Source organism: Arvicanthis niloticus, chromosome 11 (genome assembly GCF_011762505.2).
Source record: "Arvicanthis niloticus isolate mArvNil1 chromosome 11, mArvNil1.pat.X, whole genome shotgun sequence".
NCBI classification, from domain to species: Eukaryota; Metazoa; Chordata; class Mammalia; order Rodentia; family Muridae; genus Arvicanthis; species Arvicanthis niloticus.
Window position 1 is genome coordinate 60,564,505 of NC_047668.1, and position 22,630 is coordinate 60,587,134.

The following is a 22,630-nucleotide window of genomic DNA, read 5'->3' on the forward strand; positions in this document are numbered from 1 at the left end:
CAGAGCATTAGACAGCTTATACTCTGAGGGTTAAGAAGAGTCTCACAGGGGCTGGAGAGATGGCTCAGCAGTTAAGAGTACTGGCTGGTCTTCCAGAGGACTTGGGTTAAGTTCCCAGCATCTACATGGCAGCTCACAGCTGCCTGTAACTCCAGCTTCAGGGGTTTTACACCCTCATATAGATACATGCAGGCAAAACACCAATGCACAAGTAATGATAGACACGGGCCAACTGCACATGGCTGGCAGGCCTCATGTGGCAAAACTATATTTTTCCGTGGAGGTATGTAAACAATAATGGCCAGTTGTAATGAATAATCTGAAGTAAATTCACTCCTATGTGCCCCCCCCCCCTTGGGAGGGGCCCCTCACAGGACTCCATTCTTGCACTGTATTGTGACATGCACCAATTTAAACTTCTGGACTCACGCAGTCTTCTTTTCTTAGCCTCTGGAGTATTTAGATTTTTTTTTTTTTTTTTTTTCAGTTTTTCGAGGCAGGGTTTCTCTGTGTAGCCCTGGCTGTCCTGGAACTCACTCTGTAGACCAGGCTGGCCTCGAACTCAGAAATCCGCCTGCCTCTGCCTCCGAAGTGCTGGGATTAAAGGCGTGCACCACCACTGCCTGGCAGTATTTAGAATTATTGATGTGACCCATCTACTCAGTCAATTTTTTTTTTTTTTAACATTTTGGCTGAATTTCTGTTTCTCATTTGTATGGCTGTCTGACAGGGCAGGGTGGTGACATTTGCAAGGCTGTGACTGTGTACGGTGTCTATTCCTATGTCATTAATGAATGTTCTCATTTTAAACCTGAATTAATTGAAATATCTGTATTTATTATGACATGTAACTGAACATTTTCTTAAGTTGTATAAACCTTACACATCTTTTTTAGGTCAAAGGACTGGATGCTGTTGTTACGGGTCTCCTCATTCTAGATGGTGAATCAGTCTACAGCCTCACTTCAAAGCCCATATTGCTGCTAATAGCACGCGTTATCCTAGTGAATATCAGACATAAACTAACAGCTCTCCAGGTGAGGCAGGGGAACGCTCTGTGGGCACTCCACACAGGTCCCTCTGTGCCTGTGACCGTCAGGCTCATGCTGCCTGTGTCTCAGCATACTTTGTTTTCTGTATCTTTATTTTAAAAGTCTTCATGCAAATAAGGAAAAATATTTTCTTGTGAGAATTAATCTTGTATGAGAATGAGATCTTTCTTTAATGGGAGAGAGGGTGAGAATGTGTTTATGTAGTGTGTGTGTGTGTGTGTGTGTGTGTGAGAGTGTGTGAGAGAGAGAGAGAGAGAGAGACAGAGACAGAGACAGAGAGAGAGAGAGATCATTCATTTGTTGAAGCTTAAGTTTAAAGCTTCAGAAGCACCATTGGTGGTCTGTTACAAATTTGCGCTAATGACACTCAGTGTCAGTGAGAATGGAAGGATTCTGAATTCCAGGCTCCTGGTTCTTTGTTTGTATTGAATGTAGTAAAGTATTTGTGGACTATCTGTTGTGTGCTTTCCTCAGGTCTCTTACACAACAGCGAGGACAGACAATCATACAGGAAGTTGATAGGTACTCGGCATGAGACCTTGGAAGTGTAGAGGTCTCAGGTCTAGGTAGAGGCTGTCAGCTGTGGAGTGTGTAGTCTGCATGGTGAGTGTTTAGCTCGACAATGGGTAGTTTGAGAGCAGCCACAGTCTGTCAGTAGAGATCCAATATGTGTTCCAATAAAGCTTTGTGGCTGGGCATGGCAGTATACCCCGTCAGCACTCAGGAGACAGAGGCAGGTGGATCTCTGGGTTTGAGGCCAGCCTGGTCTACAGAGTGAGTTGACAGCTAAGACTCTATAGAGAAACTCTGTCTCCAAAAACTGAAAACCAACATGTTTCATGTCTATGGGTATTTTGTCTGTGTATGTCTGCACCATGTGCATGACTAGTGTGTTGGATCCCTGAGATTGGAGTACACATGTAAAAGCAGAAAAGTTGGGCTAGTCTCTCTGAGAGAGAAGCTGCAGCACTTTAGAAGCTCAGTGTATTTTTTATGTGCAGCTGAGCAAAGAATCAGGGTTATTGAACACAGGTGAACCAGGAGCCAGGTTTAGCTGATATCAGTAGGCCTAGTCTCTATAGGGGAGTATTCTCTGGAGGAGGAGCAGTCTTCAGGCTCACGGATGGCAGTGCAGGAGAGAGCCACCGTAGACAGTTTTTGTACACAGTATCAGCAACCCCACATGGACCAGGGAAGGCTTTGCCATTTCTCTGAGCCTCACTTGGAGATGGCCTTGCCATTTTCTATAGCTCTAAGACACTAGAGTTCCTGACATGGCTGTGTCTATGTCAAATAATACACACTCACTCAGGGTTTCACATGCTCTGTGTTAGTGTGCCTCACATGCATGCCTGGTACCTGCAGAGGCGAGAAGGTTCTTAGACACCATGTGGGTGCTGGGAGCCAAACCCAGGTCCTCTGGAAGAGCAGCTAGTTCACATAATTTTGGAGCTATCTCTCCAAACCCCACCCCCTGTAGTGGGATGATGAAGATTTACAGTAGCCCCTCTTCTTTATAAATTTATTTTATTTTTAATTATGTATATGTCTGTCTCTGTGTGGGGTGTGCAGATGAGCACACATGCTGCAGGAGGCCAGAGGTCTTGAGTCCCTTTGGAATTGGGACTTACATGAAGTTGTGAGCCACTTGATAATGGGGATGGGAACCAAGGTTGAGCGCTCTGTGAGAGGAGCAAACATTCTTAAGCGATACACAATCCCTTCAGCTCCTGTGTGATTCTCTCAATGATGCCATAATACTGTTTGTCTCCTAAGTGGTAAAGCAGCATCACATACTTATGTAAGCTAATTTCAGCCTTGGATGTTGTTATTTCAATAATGATGAGCAAGCCCCGGGTCTTGCACCTGTTCGGTGAGCTCTGCCCAATGGGTTAGACAGCAGCCCCATTTTAAATTAATTTTTGAGTGAATTAACTGTAATGTGATTTATTTTGTGTGTCTGTCCCTTTAAAGGATCCCTAGTGGCTAGTCAACTGACTCTTTGGGGATGTTTAGCCATTAGAACTGCTTGACTCTAGACCTTCAGTGTCTGGGAACAGGAGAGGATATAAAAAAGCCAGCAAAGGCTGAGACAGAGGAGTAGGATGAGGGTCAGAAGAGGAGGTTCCAGGAGATGCAAGAGTAGGGTCGGAGTATGGGTAGAGAAGACAGTTGGTGACATTGGAGACAGGAGAAGCTGAGCTGAACCAGGGAAGAAGATATTATTAGGAGACAGGAGAAAAATCCAGGGAGAACCCACAAACAGAGTAGCAAAAAGAAAAACATAAAGAAAAGCTACACAACTCCTTAAAGAAATGTATCCCAGTGTTTACTCTGCTATTTGAGCATCTGTATTCCCCCACCCCTGCCCTGTCAGTCTATGGACTAGAATTAGTAACATGTGCCTACTGGGTAAGCCTTAGCGTTGAAATCTAGGCCACAGTTCTCTAGCTGTCTCTCCTCAGCTGTGTGAACAGAGGCCAGGCCATTTCTCTAGCAGTTTCCTTACTGTAAAGTGGACTGGAGATGGGTATAGCTCAGCAGTAGAGCACATGCCTACCATGTAGATCAGTCCCAGACCTGAAAAGAAATGGAGGCAACCTCAAACAATGCATTCCGATGTAACTGTTCTACTGACCCTGCTGTGGAGAAGGTTCTTGACTCTTGGGCAGCCTTTGCTGATTGAAGTAAGTGCCTTATCAGGAGGGGAGGTGAAGAGACACCTTCCATGGTAAGATGGCAGTTTCTGTTTTTGTCAACGCCTCAGGTTTTCTGTTCTAAGCTGTTTCCCTTCCCAGTAGAGCTGAAGGGAAAGCTCTCAATTGGTTCTACACTCCTCCCTACAGAGTTAAAAATAACAAAACTGATTTTAAAGAGTGTAGTGCCTTAGGCCATGTGTTTTCATAACAGTGCAACCTTTTGACTGGAGGCATCTGAAGCCCCTTGTCTAGGAGGGGAAAGAGTTACTCAGCCAAGCCTGGCTTTTCTTCATCCTGATGGCAGGCAGATAAGGGGAGGGAGTGAAAGTATGCTGACTCAGTGACTGGAAAGAGAAGTGAGGGAAGACCTCAGGAAGCTCAGGTAAAATGATTGGAAACTTCCTTCCTCTTAGATAACTCTTCCGTGGACTGAGAGGCAGCATTAGTAATGAAAAAGGATTTCTCTGTAAAGTCAGAAAGTCATTTGTGGCTTCATCAGCTGTGTGGAGCTGATTGGAAGGTGATCCTTTCCCCTTTCTGTGGTACTGACAAGTGGACCTAGGGCCTGTAACATGCTAGGCAAGGGCTCTCACTAAGCTGTCCAGCAGGCCCTGAACTCACTGTGTAGCCCAGGCTGGCCTTGAGTTTTGATCCTTCTGTTTCAGTCTCCCAGGAGTTCAGATCTGTTATACTAGGTTTATGAGAAACACACTCCTTAATCAGTCTTGCTACTAAAATGGGAAAATTAGTTTCTTACGAATTCATCTAATATAGTTCAGAATAACTTTTTTTTTTTTTGAGGTGGGATCCATGACTGACTAATTTAGATGGCCCAGTATATACTCATACTTCATATTTTAATAACCCCTTTAGGATATTATTATTGTACCTATATAGTATAGACATGAATACATACAGAAGAATACCTAGACTATTAACCTTTGTTACGACCTTTTCTAGAGGAAGGTGAGGGTGGGGCAGTAGAACACAGACTGTGTGTGTTACTATGGGGATATGCACAGTGCATTGTAAGTGTGTGTTTGTGTAGAGGGCAGTGTTTGGTGTCTTCCTTCATTGCTTTTCATTTAATTTTTTTTTTTTTTTTTTGCTTTTGAGACAGGGTCTGTCTATGTAGCCCTAAATGTCTTGGAATTCATCGTGTAGAGCAGGCTGGCCTTAAATTCGGAGACCCCCACCTACCTCCTTGAGTGTGCCTGGATTTTCCATTTAACTTTTGAGACACAGTCTTTCACTGAATCTGGCTTATTGATTTGACTAGGTTGGCCAGTGGGATCCAGGCATCCATTTATCCCCCGCCTCCCCCAGTATTAAGGGTGCAGATGTGAATCAGTTATACTGTTACGGCTTCTTGTTCCGTCGTCGTCGTCGTCGTCGTCGTCGTCGTCGTCGTCTTCTTCTTCTTCTTGTTCTTCTTCTTCCTCTTCCTCCTCATCTTCCTCTTCTTCCTCCTCTTCCTCATCTTCCTCCTCATCATCTTTCTCCTCCTCTTCCTCTTCCTCCTCCTCATCTTCCTCCACCTCCTCATCTTCCTCCTCATCTTCCTCCTCCTCATCTTCCTCCTTCCTCCTCCTTCCTCCTCCTTCCTCCTCCTCCTTCCTTCCTCCTCTTCCTTCCTTCCTCCTCTTCCCCCTCCTTCCTCCCTCCTCCTCCCTCTCCTTCTCTTCTTCCTCCTCTTTTTCCTCCCTTTTCCTCCCTCCTCCTCCTCTTCCTCTTCTTCCCTCCTCCCCTCCTCCTCTTCCTCTTCTTCCCTCCTCCCCTCCTCCTCTTCCTCTTCTTCCCTCCTCCCCTTCTTCCTCTCTTCCTCTTCTCTTTGTCTCTCTGATTCTCTGTCGTGTGTGTGTGTGTGTGTGTGTGTGTGTGTGTGTGTGAGAGAGAGAGAGAGAGAGAGAGAGAGAGAGAGAGAGAGAGAGAGAGAGAGAATATGAAGCTGATTCGATTCTGCTAGGCTTGCTGGCCACTGAGCTCCTGAGACCCTCCTCTCTTTGATGCCCAGTTCTGAATTACAGTGACCTGTGACTTTTATGTGGGTGATGGTGATTTGGCCTCCAGGGTCCTCATGTCCATGCAGCAACTGCTCTCACCTGCAGAGCCATCTCCCTGGCCCTTGTCTTTTCTTAATGAAGAGGTATTGGTCAAGCAAATTGGAGTGAATGAAGAAAAAGCAGCTGTGTGCTCAGTGTGTACCTCAGTTAAGTTGTTGGTGCTTGGGTTGTGAGGGGGTGTAGTGCCATGGAGAGTAGGATGCCTGTTAGTCATTTTAAGGGAGACGGTAAGTCTGAAGCAGCTTCAGAAAGCATGTGGCTAAGAGGACATGGCTGCAGACTTTGATGAGAACATGCATGGATGATTAAGCTGAACAAGGAATAAGTTTCTTGAGTATAAAAATATTCTAAGAATTAGTCTCAGTTAGCATAAAGGTTTTTCCCTAAGTGTTCCTTAATTTCAGCTTACATGGTGCTTTTTCTAGAGCTTGCCGTGGTGGACTTTGAGATATGTGAATATTCACCAACAGTTGCTTGAGGAGCGATCACCTCAGCTTTTTACTCTTGCTAAAAACTGTATTAATCAAGGTATGTAGCATATTTTTAAAAAATCTCTTATTCTCATTGTATATGTGTGCATGTGACATGTTATGGAAGTTAGTGTTGGAGTAGACACTATGATTTTACTTTTTGTGGAAGCTGGGAGCCAAATTCAGGCTCCCACAGTGAGTACCTTTACCTGCTGAGCCATCTTGCAGGCCTGCTCGCTTGTGTTTGACACAGGTTTTGCTGTGTCTGCTAGACCTGGCTGACCTGGAATACACTGTATTTTTCTAAGGTGTCCTCAAACTCATAATCCTCCTGCTTCAGTTGGCATTATAGGTGTTGGCTACCCTGTCCTTTTAGAAGATTTTTGTTTGATATGCATGTATTCCATTTTAACTTCTTATCTGAGAGGTTTCATTTGAATGTATCCTTTGACTAATAATTACAGCCTTCTGTTTGAACTTGTTTCTTTTTCTTTTGGATGGGTTCTGTCATGAATTACTGGGTGCTGAGTACTGAATCCCTTCTTGTTTTCTGTGGTACTGAAGACCAAGGCCATGGCCTCTCACATGTAGGCGGGTGCTTTGTCTCCCAGAAGCATCTCTTGCTGACTTTTTTTGGCCTTTTGAGTTTTAAAGAACACAGTGCCAGGCATGGCGGTACACACTTTTAATTCCAGCACTTGATACCAGAGGCCAGGAGAGCTCTTGGAGAGAGTTTAAGAGGTTTGTTCTGCCTAGTGTGTTTATATAGTTAGACCCTGGCTGACCTGGAACTCACAGAGATCCTTCTGCCCCTACTTCCTGAGTGCTGGGATCAAAGGTGTGTGCCACCATCCCCCTGGCTATGACCCTGTCTTTAAAAAACAAAAAGGATGATCAGTTTTGTTTTTATTACCTGCTTAGAAGTATTCTATGTAGATCATTATCATCTGTCTGTCTATCTGTCTGTCTGTTGTCTTTCTGTAGAAAGGGTCTCACTGTATAGACCAGACTGGTCTCAAACTCAGAGATCTGCTGACCTCTGCCTTCTGAGTAATGGAATTAAAATATTGGAATTAAACAGCCTGTGAGCTATCATGCCCAGTAGGCTACTGTTATTTTCATCACAAATTACATAAAGGTATTTTAGTATTTTCTTCTGTTTTTTTAGTGTAAGAAATTTTATTGGAAACAAATATAAACTTCATTTATTATTATCATTTTTAAAAGGCTTAACTAGAGCTAGAGCAAACTAAGATTAATTATACCTAGAATAGGAAATTATTCTTTTTCTTTGAAGAACCAGAAAGAAAGCTTAATTTTAAAGACATTTGATAGAATATGTTTTCCTGAGGATGGCAGCGGAAGGCACTTTTGCATTTGCCTTATTGGTTTTTTTTTTTTTTTTTTTTTGGTTTTTCGAGACAGGGTTTCCCTGGCGCCCTGGCTGTCCTGGAACTCACTCTGTAGACCAGGCTAGCCTCAAACTCACAGAAATCCGCCTGCCTCTGCCTCCCAGGTGATGGGATTAAAGGCGTGAGTCACCACTGCCCGGCTGCCTTATTGTTTTAATAGTTTATAACATTAAACAGAAAGTGACCTGAAACAGGAGTGAGAGAGATTTCCCAGAGTCACAAAGCAGCTGTGCTTCCCAGGGCTCCCTGCTGCTCTTGCTGCCCATCCTTCACATTCGCTAGGAAAGCCCTGAAGGAGAGGAGGCCATCGGGCACCTCGGCACTTGCTTCCAGGCCCCCTTTGCTTGTAGAATGGCTTTTCTTACAAAAATTGCCAAATAGGGCTGGCATGATGCTCAGTGAGCCTCTGCAGGGTCTGAGCTCAGTTTCCAGTACATGGTGGCAGCTCACAGGAGAGCTGATATTCTCTTCTGATCTCTACAGACATCTTCTTTGATGTGCATAGAATCACACACATATATGTGTAATTAAAATGAAAAACAAAATCATAAAAAAATTACCAAACCAAATCTCTTGGTGTAAAGGAGTATTTAAATACAAGTATACTTGAGGTTCCTAATGAATTTCTGATTTACAAAGCTGGGGTTTGATATTGCCCATGCCTGGCTCCAAGGCCCATATTCTTTTATGTCCAGAGTATAGTGTGGTGTGACTGTGTGTAGGTGCGTTTAGTAGGGAGCCTAGGGAATGGTGGTTCCCATAGCTCGGGTGAAGGTGCAGTGATCGTCTGTACATGAGGCGGCATACAGTGATGGCATGAGTCAACTGCAGGCATCGGGCTTTGTTTTTGAAGTTCGTTACCTTCAAGGGCTTATCTATATATTAATAAGTAGGCTAGCACAGAGTGGGAAGGATTGTAGTATATGTGGTAATTTCACTCACCCAGGTGATTGGATAAAGCTAACTTTTATTAATCTCAATTTTTGTTTTATTTTGGACAGAAATATATAAGCATTTGCTAATTTAGATAAAATGGACATTTATACATAATTTAAAAGGAAAGCAAAGAAATGAATTCAGTCAATATAAAAATTGGGTTATGTGTATGTTTGTACCAAGTCTTTGGTTTTTGAGGATTTTAGGTGTGACAACATGTGGGACAGTTGAGACTAAAACCACAAGGGGTTAAGTGATGCATATGTGTCAACACTTATTCTGTTCTGAAACCTGTTGCTGATGAGATAGTGGGTTAATATGGTGATGTAGACCTGCTGGACCAGCCATTCGTGGATTGAAGCAGGCTAATCTCTTGAGCCCAACATTTCTATTTGAACTGGGACAGCATAGTGAGATCTTGCCTTAAAATAACAAACCAAAAAAAAAAAAAAACCAAAACGAGGTTTTTGCTTTTCTGTCCAGTAGTAGTACATCTCGAATGTATCCAATTTACTTTTAAAATTTATTTTGTTTTACTTTTTATGTGTGGGAGTTTTGCCTACATGTTTGTATTTGTGTATGTATGTGACCCACATGTGTAGGTGTCCTTACAGGCCAGAAGAGGGTGTTGTATCCCCTAGAAACTAAATTAGATGGGGGAACTGGGAAATTGAACATGGGCCCTTTGGAAGAGCAGCCAGTGCTCTTAACCCTGACTATCTATCTATCTATCTATCTATCTATCTATTTTTTTAAAGCAACAAACTTGAACAAGTTTTCTTTTTTTTTCAGTACTTGGCTTTTATGTTTCTACTTCGAGGGTACCTGGAGAAGAGTAGTAAGTAGTGCCTCTGAGTGACATGGACCAACAGCAGCAGACACCTAGTTGAGCTAGCAGATAAGAGGGAGAAGTCATGGTGTTGGTCTGGGAATAACTGCCTACTGTCTCCATAAAGGTCCGTCTGAGTCAGTGGAATCACTATAGAAGTTACGGGAAAGCAGATCCCACACTAATGCTGTATGTGTGGCCCTCAGTCTCCTCACTAGTGTTGCTTAGGTGTGACGTTCTCTTCAGAATGGAGGAAGAGGTGGAGCTTGGAGAAATGAGGACACTGTACCTGTTTAGGAGGCAGTGTGTTGTCTTCTGTTTTTAGCAAGTGAGAACTATGTACATTTGGTCTTTCCTGGTTTATGCCGTTATATGTTTTTGAAATGAAGTGAGGCTACTTTGTAAAAGAACTATGCAGGGGAATAGCCTTGTAGTTCACGAGGCAGGACAAGGTTTCGAAAGCCAGAGAGGGATGAGTTGAATGTCACTGATGGTGATGGGGCGCAAAGGTGACTTTCCTGGAGGACCAGGAAAGCATTTGGAAGAGAGTGCTATGAGCACCGAGTCCACTATTGAATTTTACATAATGACAGTTACATTATGTTCCAAAGGCTGTTACACAATTCCTTACACTTCTCTATGCTTTTGTGGAAATTGGTTATTGAAAAGGAAGGCCAGGTGTTGTTACTAGGAGTTCTTTTTGTTTTTTAAGCAAACCTAATTTGGTATAATTCTGATAAAGTTATATTCCTCTTCCATGTTGTCTCATATTAGTACACCTGTATTTATTGCTTCATCTATAATATATCTTACTGACTAATCTTTGTAAGGAGTAGCCTTCATTGTTAAGGAAAAAAAAACCTGTATGTTCCTTTAAAAGGTTGGAACCATATTGGGTGCTCTTGAGGGAATTTTTTTTTCCTAGAAGTTACATTCTAGAAGTTAAAATTCAGTTCAAAAGCAGAAATGGTTAACTGAGATGATTGGGAATCTTGTCTGTAGATATCTCATATTCCCAGTGGCCTACATTTCTGTGGTGGGTTGGGGCACATCATTTGCTTTGCCCTGCAACCAAGAATTTTTATGTTGTTCTTCCAGGCTAATCAGCATTTTCACTTTATCTCGTCACAAATTGGTGGCTTTACATAATTGGACATTTTAGCTATATCTGAAGTGGTCTGTGACTTTTTTTTTTTTTTTTTCTTTTTTTTTGAGACAGGGTTTCTCTGTGTAGCTCTGGCTGTCCTAGAACTCACTCTGTAGACCAGGCTGGCCTCAAACTCAGAAATCCGCCTGCCTCTGCCTCCCAAGTGCTGGGATTAAAAGCGTGCGCCACCACTGCCCGGCTGGTCTGTGATATTTCATAAATAATTTTATTTAAAAATATTTTGTTCTGGAGGATATTATATTTGAAATACTGCTCTTGAAGGATCATCAGAAATTGTCAGGAATTCTTCAGCTTGTGAGACATACCAAAGGGTTTTGTGAACAGCCGAGATCTTCTTACTTGTGTCCAGGAATGCTACTTCAGTGGATAGATAGAGCCTGTCACGGCATGCATCAGCGTCGCTTTGCTGGGCATATCACATTTATGATAGGAATAGGCCAGAACCATGAAACACATGTTCCTCAGCACAGCATGAGGCATTCTTTGGGATGCTGGACTAGATGCAACCACAGTTCTGCGGTTGACTGTTGGATCAGATACTGAGAATTAATTGCATGGAGTGCGTGAGGTGGAATATTGCCATTTGAACTCATGAAGACACTATCTAAGAAGAAACATGAAAATATTTTGTGAGTGAGTTCTGTAGTGTCTTCTCCCTGCAGCTGTGTGATCCTGCAGTTAGAGTGTTCTCACAGCCAAATACTGATGTATTCAGTGATAAAATTTCTCTTTGATATTTTGGAATGAGTGTTATTAAATATACTATTTAACATAGCATTAAAAAATTTCTTGGAAAGAAATTTTGCATTTAGCTCATATTTTAAATGTATGGGTTGACATTTTGTCTAGAAGGTCATGAGTATGAATTTTAATAGAGAACTTACATAGTACTAATAATAAGTGTATGTCTATTGGATCAGCATACTGTGCCAGAGTCTACCAGAGCTGAAATCCTTTTTTACAGTTGACTCAGCTGTTGACTAGCTGGTTCTTGAATCCTGTTAGTTCTGCCCCAAGGGTTCTATGTCTTTGTCCTTTTCCATTCCTGCACCATCCTTGTCTGAAATCTTTGATTTGGAAAGGCCCTGTAGAGATCATCCTTTCTAGCTAACTTACGTGACAGAGTCAAGTTGACTGAGATACATGTGCACACACACTCTGCAGGAGCAGAAGAGAAAACACAGTCCCCCAGGGGACAACAGAATGATGGCCTGGGCTTCCCAGCTTCAAAGCCTCTTTCAAGTGCCTTTATCCAGAGCCACCTCAGCTGGTTTGGATATATATATCTCAAGTGTTCTTTCCTGTGTACTGTTTCTAAATCTGCATCTCAGTGTAGAGCACATCTGCAGACGTCTCTTTGTGTTTCTCATGCTTTATCATGTGAGACTGGCTTTCTTGTGGGAAGGTGCCTACCTTTGGGAATAATCAGTTCTCTCTCTGCTCTTCACTGGAAGTTCAATACATTGTCAGTAGCTTAGCTAACATTACACAGTTTTCCCTTTGAGTGGTTTTAGGACCTGGCAACTTTTGCTTTGATTCAGAAGTTCTAAAAATAGTTCCATGCCTGAGCCCTCATTGAAAGCTGTTGCTTAAAGAGGCCCCCTTCCCACTTTGCAGGCCTGACAGGTGTGTTCTTTCTGGAAGTTTGGGACTGTAGTTGGGGATTGTGGTCCTCCACCCTTTTCTTTTTGCCCTGGGGGACAGTGTTTTCTCTTCTGTTCCTGCAGTTAGTCAGTCTCTGTCTCTCTCTGTCTATGTCTCTCTCTGTCTATGTATGTCTCTCTGTCTCTCTGTCTCTCTGTCTCTCTCTCTCTCTCTCTCTCTCTCTCTCTCTCTGTGTGTGTGTGTGTGTGTGTGTGTGTGTGTGTGTGTGTGTGTGTGTGTGAAAAACTGAAAAGTTTAGTAGTTACTCCATTGAACAAAAGTATCTTGGTGGTGAGCTTCCCTGTTCCTTTGCTTGGAAATCTTTTTCAGCTCTCTTTTGGGACTGTGGTTGAACAGGGTTGGGGCAGTGCCATCCTGCAACTGTCCTGCCGACTTCAGTCTGAGCTGCTGGGCTGGGGGAGTCAGCTGGGCCAACTTCCCATCTCCTGTGTGTCTGTGGCTCTCCGTGTGGCTACAGTCACACTCTGAGGTTCTTTGTATTGCTAGGCATTTATTGGGCTTTCTGATTCTGAATTTTAATGATTTTTTTCCACTTCTGGAAAACTCTTAGCTGTTCTCTCTTCACATACTTTGGTGAACTGTCTATTTTTCCTTGCTCTTCAGACATGTTTTGTACCCCATGTGCATCCTCACTGGACCTTAGTTCTTTTTGTTGCTTCTTTTTATTTTACATCAGTTCCTTTGGATCTACCTTCCAGGTTTTTGTTCTGCCCATTTAATTTTGAAATTTAAGAAAATTCTTCACTTTTGATGAGTTCCTTGTTTTGCTATTCTGACTTATATTTTTTCCATGTGTATGTGAGTTCGGTGTGTATATGTCTGCATGTTTGCCTGTGCTCACACATGGAGACTTGGGTGTTTTCCTTTGGGTCTCTGATGTGTGCTCAGATCTTATTAATTTGTCATTTAGTTAGTTAGCTTGTTCCTGGAATCCCAGCTCTACTTCCCACATCCTGACATTACAGGTGGATCCTGGGACTCTGACTAGGGGTAGCAGGCTAGGCAGCAATGAAACAACTGATACACGGTACTGTAAAAGTGCTGATCTGGCGGGAGTTTTCTAACTCAATAACACAGAAGCTCAGCCTGTATTAGGTATAGAACCGAGGGAGGAGTAAACTAGTCTCTGGAGGTCTCCGTAGGTGAGCAGTCTGAGGCTGTAAACACCAGTGAGAAGGAAGTAGTCAACCTTTGAACACACTGCTACACTGCTACTTTGCTCACACTGATGCTCTAACTCCTTTTTTTTGTTTGTTTGTTTATACTGTTTTAATCTATGTCAAATGTAGTTTATAAAGGGAAAGGACAAGTACCTTTGTATAGAATATACAGACATAGCATCACACCATAGGGCCCACAGGAGGGGCAGTGAGCGAGCATTCCCCTTGGGAGCACCCCAGGGGTTGTTCTCAACAGCAGGCTGGGAAGCCAGGCACCCTCGCCAGACAGCCCAATTGCAGCCTCTGTTTCTGCTCCGTCCTGTTCCACCCTACCCCCAGCTCCTCATGAGGAGCACCATGGATGCTTTAACTCCTACTGAGAGCTTTGCTGCCTCTCTTAAGCCTGGCCCATGTGGGTAACAGCTTTGCCAATAGTCCTATGGGCCTGAGGCTTCCACTGGACATAGCTATATCCAGGCCAACAACACATTCCCTCAGGACCTGTCTGGGCTTGCTCCACTCCCCTCACCAGCTTAGTATTTTATGTGATCTCTAGGGATCTGAGCTCCAGTCCTCCCTGATCCATGTAATTTCTTGTACATATTTTCTAACTTTTTACTTCCTCAATTTCTTGAAGCTTCAATTTCATTTCAGGTATATGGTAATATGTGTCTCTAATTTGCTAGGGTCATAGATGGTTATATATCTGGCAACAATGGCTAGACACTCAGGAATGATGGGTAGAATGAAGGAGACAAAAGAAAGAAAAGAGACCTTTTGTTAAGAGCAATCAAGATGATGAGGTCCAGCCTTTGCAGGGGTTGGTTTGCTATGGATAAATATGGATGAAATGTCCTGAGGTGCTTTCAAAGTAGAACTTCCTGTTGCATGCCCATGTGTCTCCTGAGACAAGGCAGAGCCTGCGGATCACCCTCTTTATCTCACTGCAGAGAACCTCTCAGAGGGTTGGCACTGAGAAAACACCTTCCGTCTTTCAGAGCCACTCTAAGCTCAGCTCACAGCAGGACGAAGGTGGGTCTTGTTCTGGAGCTGTTAAGACTGACAGGCACATCTCCAGATGATGAAGTAGCCTGGGCTTCTGTCATGCCTCTGCACTCTGTCCTTCTCCCACCTATGCCCACCCCTCTTTTCTCCTACAAGCTTAGGAGACGTTTGGATGCCATTGCTGGCTTTGCTACCTAACAGCTGAGGTGGTCAGTCACGGAGCTGTCTGAACTGTGTCTAGTCTTTCTTTGTGGTGCAGGGAAGTGATCTTTGGGCCTCACTGCTAGGCGGGTGCCCTACCATGTAGCTGTGTTCTCCACCCTGGTCAGTAATGATTTAAGTGGAGATAACACCCTCCTCAGAGGCAGGAGTGTGAAAACTTAGGCACTCGCTGGAAGTGCCCAGTGCTAAGCAAATAGCTGTTTAGTGACTAGAACTTCTCTTTCAGCTTGGATGTTGGAAAATCATCACCAGTGTTAGGACATCGAAGTTCATCTCCCATTTGACATTTATTCTTATAGACTGCTTTGTGAAATGCTGATAAAGCCATCACTGAAAATAGTTTACAAACAGCTTGTCAGAAATGTTGCAGTAGAGAATTGTTACAGGGAACCAATTGTATGGGCATCCTGTTACCTGAGAAACCCTGAACCCGGGTATTATATAGTATATAGTATTGTGTTCTTTACTCTATACAGTTAATTTTGATAGTCATGTTACCTCAGATGTTTATTGCTAGGTTATTATTCTCTTGTTTTACTTATTTTAAAATTTAAAAAAATTGTGTCATATTAGTGTGTATGTTAGAGAACAACTTTTAGGAATTACTTCTCTGCTTCTCCCATGTGGGCTGTAGAGATTGAACTTAGGTCTTCAGGGTTGGTGGTAAGCCCCTGTGCCCAGTGAACCATCTCACTGGTTCCATATTTTACCTCTAGTTAGAGAAATAAATTAGAATGGACTGCTAAGCCACTATTTATTCTATATTTGATATTTATTCATACACAAACATGAATGTTTCCATTCTCAAGGGAGAAAATCTATATTTTCTGTGTAGTGAACTCAGCTAATCTCCCTTCTTGAGATTTTCCATGGTGTTTAGTTTACAGATTAATTTGGTACTTTGAATCAGCATCCTATGTTCCCATACTTCTGGCCATGTTTCTCTAGGATGGTTAGGACAGGTACCTAGGAAGGATCAGTGCTGTAAATAGCATTTCCTAAGATTGATTGTGTGGGTACCTTCTGTATTTAAAATTCTTCAAAATAATTAAAATCCTGCGATGTATACTTTACTCTTTGGGACTCTACATTGCAGGCATCTTAATATTTAATGTTTCATCTTTTGTCTCACAGTGATGAAACAAGAGAATTTATTTGAAGGTGATTCAGGTCGACTTTTGGCTATTCAGTTTCATCTGGAATGTGCACATATGTTTTTATATTATTATGAATATAAAGAAGCAAAAGACTGGTTCAGTACTGCTAAAGACATCAGCAAGTTACAGATTAACCTGACAGGTAAGTTTTTACTTTTCACAGATACTCAATTTTATTTTACAGTAAAGGTAGTAAGTATGTTGGCAGTTTGTATTGTATTTTTGCATTTGATTTTTTTGTACTTTTTTTTGTCCTTTTGGTTGTGAGCCTTTATCGGCTGAGCTATCTCTCCGGCCCTTTTGAGTTTTTTAAGTGTAGAGCTAGACTGACCATAAGATACAGAGAAAACTTGTTGGGCTATGTTTATAATCTTCCATCCTCTAGATTTTTTTTTTTATATATATATATCTCAGGCTGGTATTTAACTTGTGATAGTCTAGAATTAGTCTCTTTAGTGTTAGAATTTGGGATGCCCTACCATATTTGGTCACGTATTTAATTTTCTAGAGCCTACCCGTTTTTTATTTCACAATACATTTTAAAGATTTTATCTAAAAATTTTTAGAACAAATTTGGGATTATGTTGTCTTTTTTCATAGAGTCCATTTCTTGTTCTAAAATGTTTTGTAGTCACAGAAGGCAGGAGTACATAAATGGACCTTGGATCATTTGGTTCTGGTATAATCCTTCAAAAACCTCTGTTGACTTCCCAGTTTAGCCTTACCCCTGTGTGGCCTGCCTCTGTGTATTGCCCAGTCTTGTAAGTGCTTCCTGTTGTTTCTGTTCTTTGTTGCATTCCATATTGTATTTCTTTTCTTTTTTTTTTTCTCGAGACAGGGTTTCTCTGTGTAGCCCTGGCTGTCCTGGAACTTACTCTGTAGACCAGGCTGGTCTCAAACTCAGAAATCCTCCTGCCTCTGCCTCTGAAGTGCTGGGATTAAAGGCGTGTGCGCCACCACTGCCCGGCCCATATTGTATTTCTTAGGATCGTTTCTTAGGTGTATCTTCAGCGCTTGAGAATACCAGCTGAGGGCTGGAGAGATAGCTCAGTTGTTAAGAGCATGACTACTCTTCAGAGGACCGGGGTTCAATTCCCAGCACCCACATGGCAGCTCACAACTGTCTGTGACTCTTGTTTCAGGGGATTTGACACCCTCATTCAGACATTTGTGTTGTCAAAACACTGTTGTATATAAAATAAAAGTAAATAAATGAATAACGTACCTTTAATTTCAGCACTTGGGAGGCAGAGGCAGGTAGATCTCTGAGTTCAAGGCTAGCCAATAGTCAAGTTCTCAAGGAACTTACAGAGTAAGTTCCAGGTCAGCCAGGAGGCGGGTGGGGTGGGTGGGGAAGAACCAACTGACATATAGCAGTGCTCAATATTGCAAGGAACAAGTGAAGTTCCAGTGGATGTGTTTGTTTGACAAGGATGTGGCCATGTCAGAGACCAGTGCTTTAGTCTCATTGGGGGCAGGGATGGCAGGCAAAGCCTTCCTCAGATGAGGCTCAGAACAATGGCAGAGCCTTCCTCAGGTTCTAGTGCAACTGTTGATAGTGTGCAGAAAATGTTCACTGAGCTTTCTCCACTTAGATGTTTACAGCTTGCAGACCGTGTCCCTACATAACCTGCACCTACCCACAAGGCTGCCTCCGTGTTCAGCTGCCTCTAACAACCCTGCCTCCTTGTCTATCTGTATATAATAGCCCTTCCTTGCTTATCTGTCAGTAATCACCCTGCTTCCCTATTCAACTGTATATAATAAAGATGCTGAGCTTCCAGGGTGCTGTGGTTTCTGCATCCTAGGGACCATACCATCTGATTCCAGCTATTCTGTCCATATGTCCATGTGTCTGTCATTTTCTTTATCTCTCCTCCTCTCCCTAGTAGGTCACCTTCTGAAGCTATACAGCACGTGTACTGTATGTGTATGTTGAAAGAATGAATGAGTTATATAGAATTTTTCTTAAGTCCTCTGTTGTTTCTTCTGTGCCAAAGAAGAAACCCTGCTTTGTATGGCGTGCTGTTCTATCCTAATCTATTGTAGTATAGTTGAATGACTAACATCACCAGCTCACAGGTTCAGGCTGAGCATCTCTGAGACTATTGTCCCATGCTAGACCTAGATCATCTCGTAGGTCTGTTTTCAACCCCAGTGTTTGGTCCTTCTTATTGAGTCAGTATTACTCAGGAAAGTCCTTTAGCTGTATGAGTCTTATATGACTTTATGGGACCTCAGCCATCTTTTATTACAGTGTTTGTGTGGAAAAAGTTATTTAATATCTAGTTTATAGTTTTTGGAACAATGCCATAAATAATTTGGAGTTTTGTCTGTATTTGGAAGTATAGTTATATGTAATAAATTTATGAGGTTCATTTCAGAGATTTTTTTAAAAAATTTTTTTGTTATAGGAGATTTTGGGGGATTATTTAAGTATTAATGACACGGTGCCTTATATATTAAGTTTTAATCAGTGGTATGTTTAATAGCTATTATATTTTTTTAATTTTTTTCCAAAGTCGAGGTGAAGAACTTGAAAATGCAAGTATACTCACAAATAAAAAAAGAGAAGCAGATTGTTGTTTTTCACTCAGCTATAGACTTACTATAAAGAACTAAGCTCTTAAGCCACTTCAGTGGCTGTCCTGAGCATGACTGGTTTACAGGGTCGATAGTTACTCAGAGCCAGAGTCCTCAGTATAGGAAGCAGATTTTGTAGGCTGCTCTTAGTAATCCCATATTTTCCAGAGAGTGGATGTTGAAACTTTTGCTTCTCTTCAAAGTGATCTGAAAATAACTCTTCTGCAGTATATTATTTCAGAGACATAAAGAAGAAATGTTGGTATCATGAGAAGCCAGATGGGGTACTTGCCTGGGATTTAGCAGCTGAGGCCCCAGCTAAGTGCTGGCTTTAATGCAGAGCATCCTGTGATCCTGAGTGAGTGGTGACAGGTGTCAGCCTGTCTTTTCATATGTGTGTATGTGTACACACACACAACATTATATGTGTATGGTAAATACGTGTGTATGTGTGAATTCTACCCACAGTACTTAAGTTACTCTTTTCAGCAGAAGTAAAAATAAACAAAAATGGGGACTGAGAATCTCATGTCAGAAATCCTGGGTGTGAGCCTTAGCCCTGTAGTTCATTGGCTTCGGATTATCTGAAGTAATTTTAACATCACTAGGCCTCAGGTCTTTCATATGTGTATGGAGAAAATACTTTAGCACTCTGAAAATATTAAGTCATCCTGATTGTACTATAAATCTGCCTGACAAATCCACAGGTAAGATTTTATTTTAATTTTCAGGTGCTTTGGGAAAAAGGACACGATTCCAGGAAAATTATGTGGCACAGCTGATTGTAGATGTCAAGAGAGAAGAGGATGTCCCTTCCAGTCGTGAGTTCAGCCCAGCACCCACGCCCCAGGAGTGTTTAGCCAAGGTGAGTGGTTTAGTTCCTGTCACTATTTCAGGAGGTGAGTGTCACAACCCTGAGTGATGAGAAGAGGCTGGATGAACTTTTGTGACGTTGCTCATCTTTACCTAAAACGGGGATAAGTAGTATTTTTTTTTTCTTTTATAATTTTTTCGAGGAAGGAAGGATTTAGTCTGGCTTACAGTTTGTAGGGATGCATTTTACCACAGTGAGTGCCAGCTGCACCCACAGTCAGATAGCACAGCTTCCTTACAGTGTAGTAGGCACAAGTTATAGTGTTGCTGTGTTGCCCCTTGACATATAAAAGGCAGACAGACTAAGAGACTCCTGATGCCATACCCGTTTACCTTATTTTGTTTCTCTCCTTTTGAAGCAGGTACTGGCTATGCAGCCAAGGGTGGCCTTTAGTTCCGGCCTCTCCTTTAGCCTCCTAAGTGTTAGTATGCCATAACCCAACTGGCTTGGTCATAGAACCCTGATGGGGGGTGCTGAGGGAGTAGAGAAGGGACAGACACACAGACACACATGCAATAAAGCTGGAATTGGTGGGAGTCTGCTCCCTCTGTACCTTGGAACTGTAGCGAGTCTATTAGGCACAGCACGGAGTTGGAGAGGGCTTAGCTAGTCTGCATAGGAAGTCTGTAGATGAACAGTCTCAGGAAGTAAACATTCAGGAGCAGGAAGGGGTAGTTGCTAATCTCTACACACAGTGATCAGTAGTCTGTTAGCACTACTTGTTATCCTAGGGCTCCTGATGAAAGCTTTGCCATTCCTTTCAGGCTTGATCCATGTTGCCATTTTCCTATGGGTCTGAGGCAATCCTTGGAGTCCTTGGCACATCCGTGCCCATGTCAGCCATGCTCAGGTTTTCACTCACCAGGTCTGTCCCTGCTCCGTACACTGGGATGGTAGGCATGAGCCACCACACCCGCTCTATATTAGTCCCTTTACTTTGGTCTTCTGTGGATATTTTTAACATTCAGAGACTTGTCATTTCTCTGGCTTCTCCTAAATACATAAACCAATGACCAGAATTCCTTTTCTCTCATTTTATGATCTGCTTTCAACTTGGTCATTCTTGGGTTGCTTGCTGCTTCGGTATGCTTTTTGACATGTCTAATGAATTTTCTTGTGGCTTGAACTTAAGAGTCTAGGATGGTTGCGTTCATGGAGGCCACAAACATATCTTCATTTTCCAGAGATTCCCACACTTACAGTTTTATATGTTAAATATTTTTAAAGATTTATTTTTACTTTATGTGTATGGGTGTTTGCCTGCACATTTATCTGTGTACCACATGTGTGTAATGATCACAGAAACCAAAAGAGGGAATTGCATCCCCTGGAACTGGAGCAGCCACACGTGTGTTGGGAATGGAAGCTGGTTCCTCTGGGAGAGCAGCCTGTGCTCTTCACTTGTGAGCCATCTCTCCAGCCTACATCTACGGTTTTTGATTGTCCTTTTATTGATTTTAATGTCTTTAGTGGCCATGCTTTGGTACACCTCATTTTAGAACCTATAAGTAAATTTACCTCAAGTGCACTGAGTACCAAATTTGTATTCTGTTCTGAGACTAATGCCACAGGGAGAGGGAAGAGCTGTCATTTAGTTCGTTCTGAGGAATGTGTCTTAGTCAAGGTTCTATTGCTGTGATGAAACACCATGACCAAAAAGCAAATAGGGGAGAAAAGGGTCTACTTGGTTTACATTTTCAGATCATAATTTATCAGTGGAAGAAGTCAGGACAGGAACTCAGGCAGGGCTGGGACCTGGAGGCAGGAGCTGATGCAGAAGCCATGGAGAGGTGCTGCTTACTGGCTTGTTTCCCCTGACTTGCTCAGCCTGTTTTTTATAGAATCCAGGAGGATCAGCCCAGGGTGCTGCCCGAAGTGGGCTGCATCCTCACCATTGATCACTGGTTGAGAAAATGCCTACAGCTGGATCTCATAGAGGCATTTTCTTAACTGAGACTCCTTTCTCTGTGATGACTTCAGCTTGTGTTGACACATAGAACCAGCCAGTTACAGACGCCTCTGATAAGAACACTGGGCGAGTTCCAGTTCACTCTCTTTTGTGGTAGCTTTCTTAGGGAGCAGCTGTTAGTTCTAGAAGACTGAATGAAGGAGAGGGTCATAGAGACACAGAACTTGACATTACTTCCTCGAGGATGTGGCGCTGTGACTGAGCTGTGTGTGCGCATGCTGCTGTGGTTAACACTAGTCAGAGAATGTGTAATGAGTGCACTCATTTTAATTTCCTCCTCTCTGCCCCAGCCCCTCCCTCATTAAGCTTTAGATTGCCCACTGGAATCTGATCTGTAGGCTAGAACAGTATCTTTGAAAAGAGATTTAATTCTAAAGTCTAGTTACACAAAAGTCAAATCTTTCATGATGTGTATGGTGTGTGTTTGTGTATGTGAGCAGACTGTGTGTGTGGGGTCAGCAGACAACCTCGGTGTGTGAGTTCAGGTTCTCTGAAGGAAAAGATCACGAATAGACAATGAGCTTTGCCAAAGGCCTTTCCTGCTCCTGTTGAGATGCCCATGTGATTTCTGTCATTAAGTGTCATTCCTGCATTGTATGACATTTATTTGATGTTGTGTGAATTTCCCTGGGGAGATGTGAACAGCTGTCTGTTCATTCACCTCAAGTAGCACAAAGAAGAAACGATTTCACCTAAACCTAGCTTTGGAACCTGGGGACTTGGAGTAGTATGGCGAAAGGTTATAGAGGGACATGGATGACTCAAAGGTGTCTGCATCACTCAGGAGCCCAACACAGCATGGTGATGCTCACCACATCCCTGAGCTCCCTGTACAACTTGCAGGTTGCTTGACCTGTTGGAGAATCTCTTCCTCCCTAGCAGTGGTGACTGTGTTTGTGGGTTTGGGCTCTACCATGTGAGTCCCAGGAACTGAATTTGGTAATGAGTGCCAGTATCTGCTGAGCCTCTGTGCTAGTCCTTCTTAAGCACATTTTGTGTCTTGATTGGCTATTTATAGACCTTCTTTTTTTTTTTTTTTTTTTTTTTTTGAAGTACCTACATACATTTTTGGTCCACTTTTAATTTTGGTTGTCTAAGAGCTTTCCATATTCTGAACACTAGTCCTTTTTATTTTTTTAACACTTATTTTCCTTTTTTTTTTTTAAAGACAGATTATTAATGAAAGGTACTTACAAAAACAGTATGCTTTGCCATAAAGTAGTTTAACTGACTCCAAGCAAGTGGCAGTAATGGCTTTGCTGCTGAGGACAGGGGGTGTTAAAACGTGTCTGACTCCAACTCTTCAGAAGGGCTAGTGTTGTATTGGCAGTCCACATTCTCGGTGTCAGTTTGAGTGACTAGGAAG

At 42.6% G+C, this 22,630-nt stretch overlaps 1 protein-coding gene across 5 annotated transcripts in view; it reads left to right on the forward strand.

Moving 5' to 3' along the window:
* Nucleotides 1-22,630, forward strand: part of Ttc27 (tetratricopeptide repeat domain 27) — a 123,657-nt gene that overhangs the window by 6,080 nt on the left and 94,947 nt on the right. For all 5 annotated transcript variants that reach the window (XR_013113312.1, XR_013113313.1, XM_034514647.2 and 2 more), the window contains exons 4-7: nucleotides 897-1,037; nucleotides 6,240-6,342; nucleotides 15,816-15,980; nucleotides 19,153-19,286. Coding sequence is in view for 3 of the 5 variants with exons in the window: in XM_034514647.2 (XP_034370538.1) it covers nucleotides 897-1,037; nucleotides 6,240-6,342; nucleotides 15,816-15,980; nucleotides 19,153-19,286 (543 nt within the window). In the remaining 2 variants the exon portion in view is untranslated. The remainder of the gene's footprint in view (nucleotides 1-896; nucleotides 1,038-6,239; nucleotides 6,343-15,815; nucleotides 15,981-19,152; nucleotides 19,287-22,630) is intronic.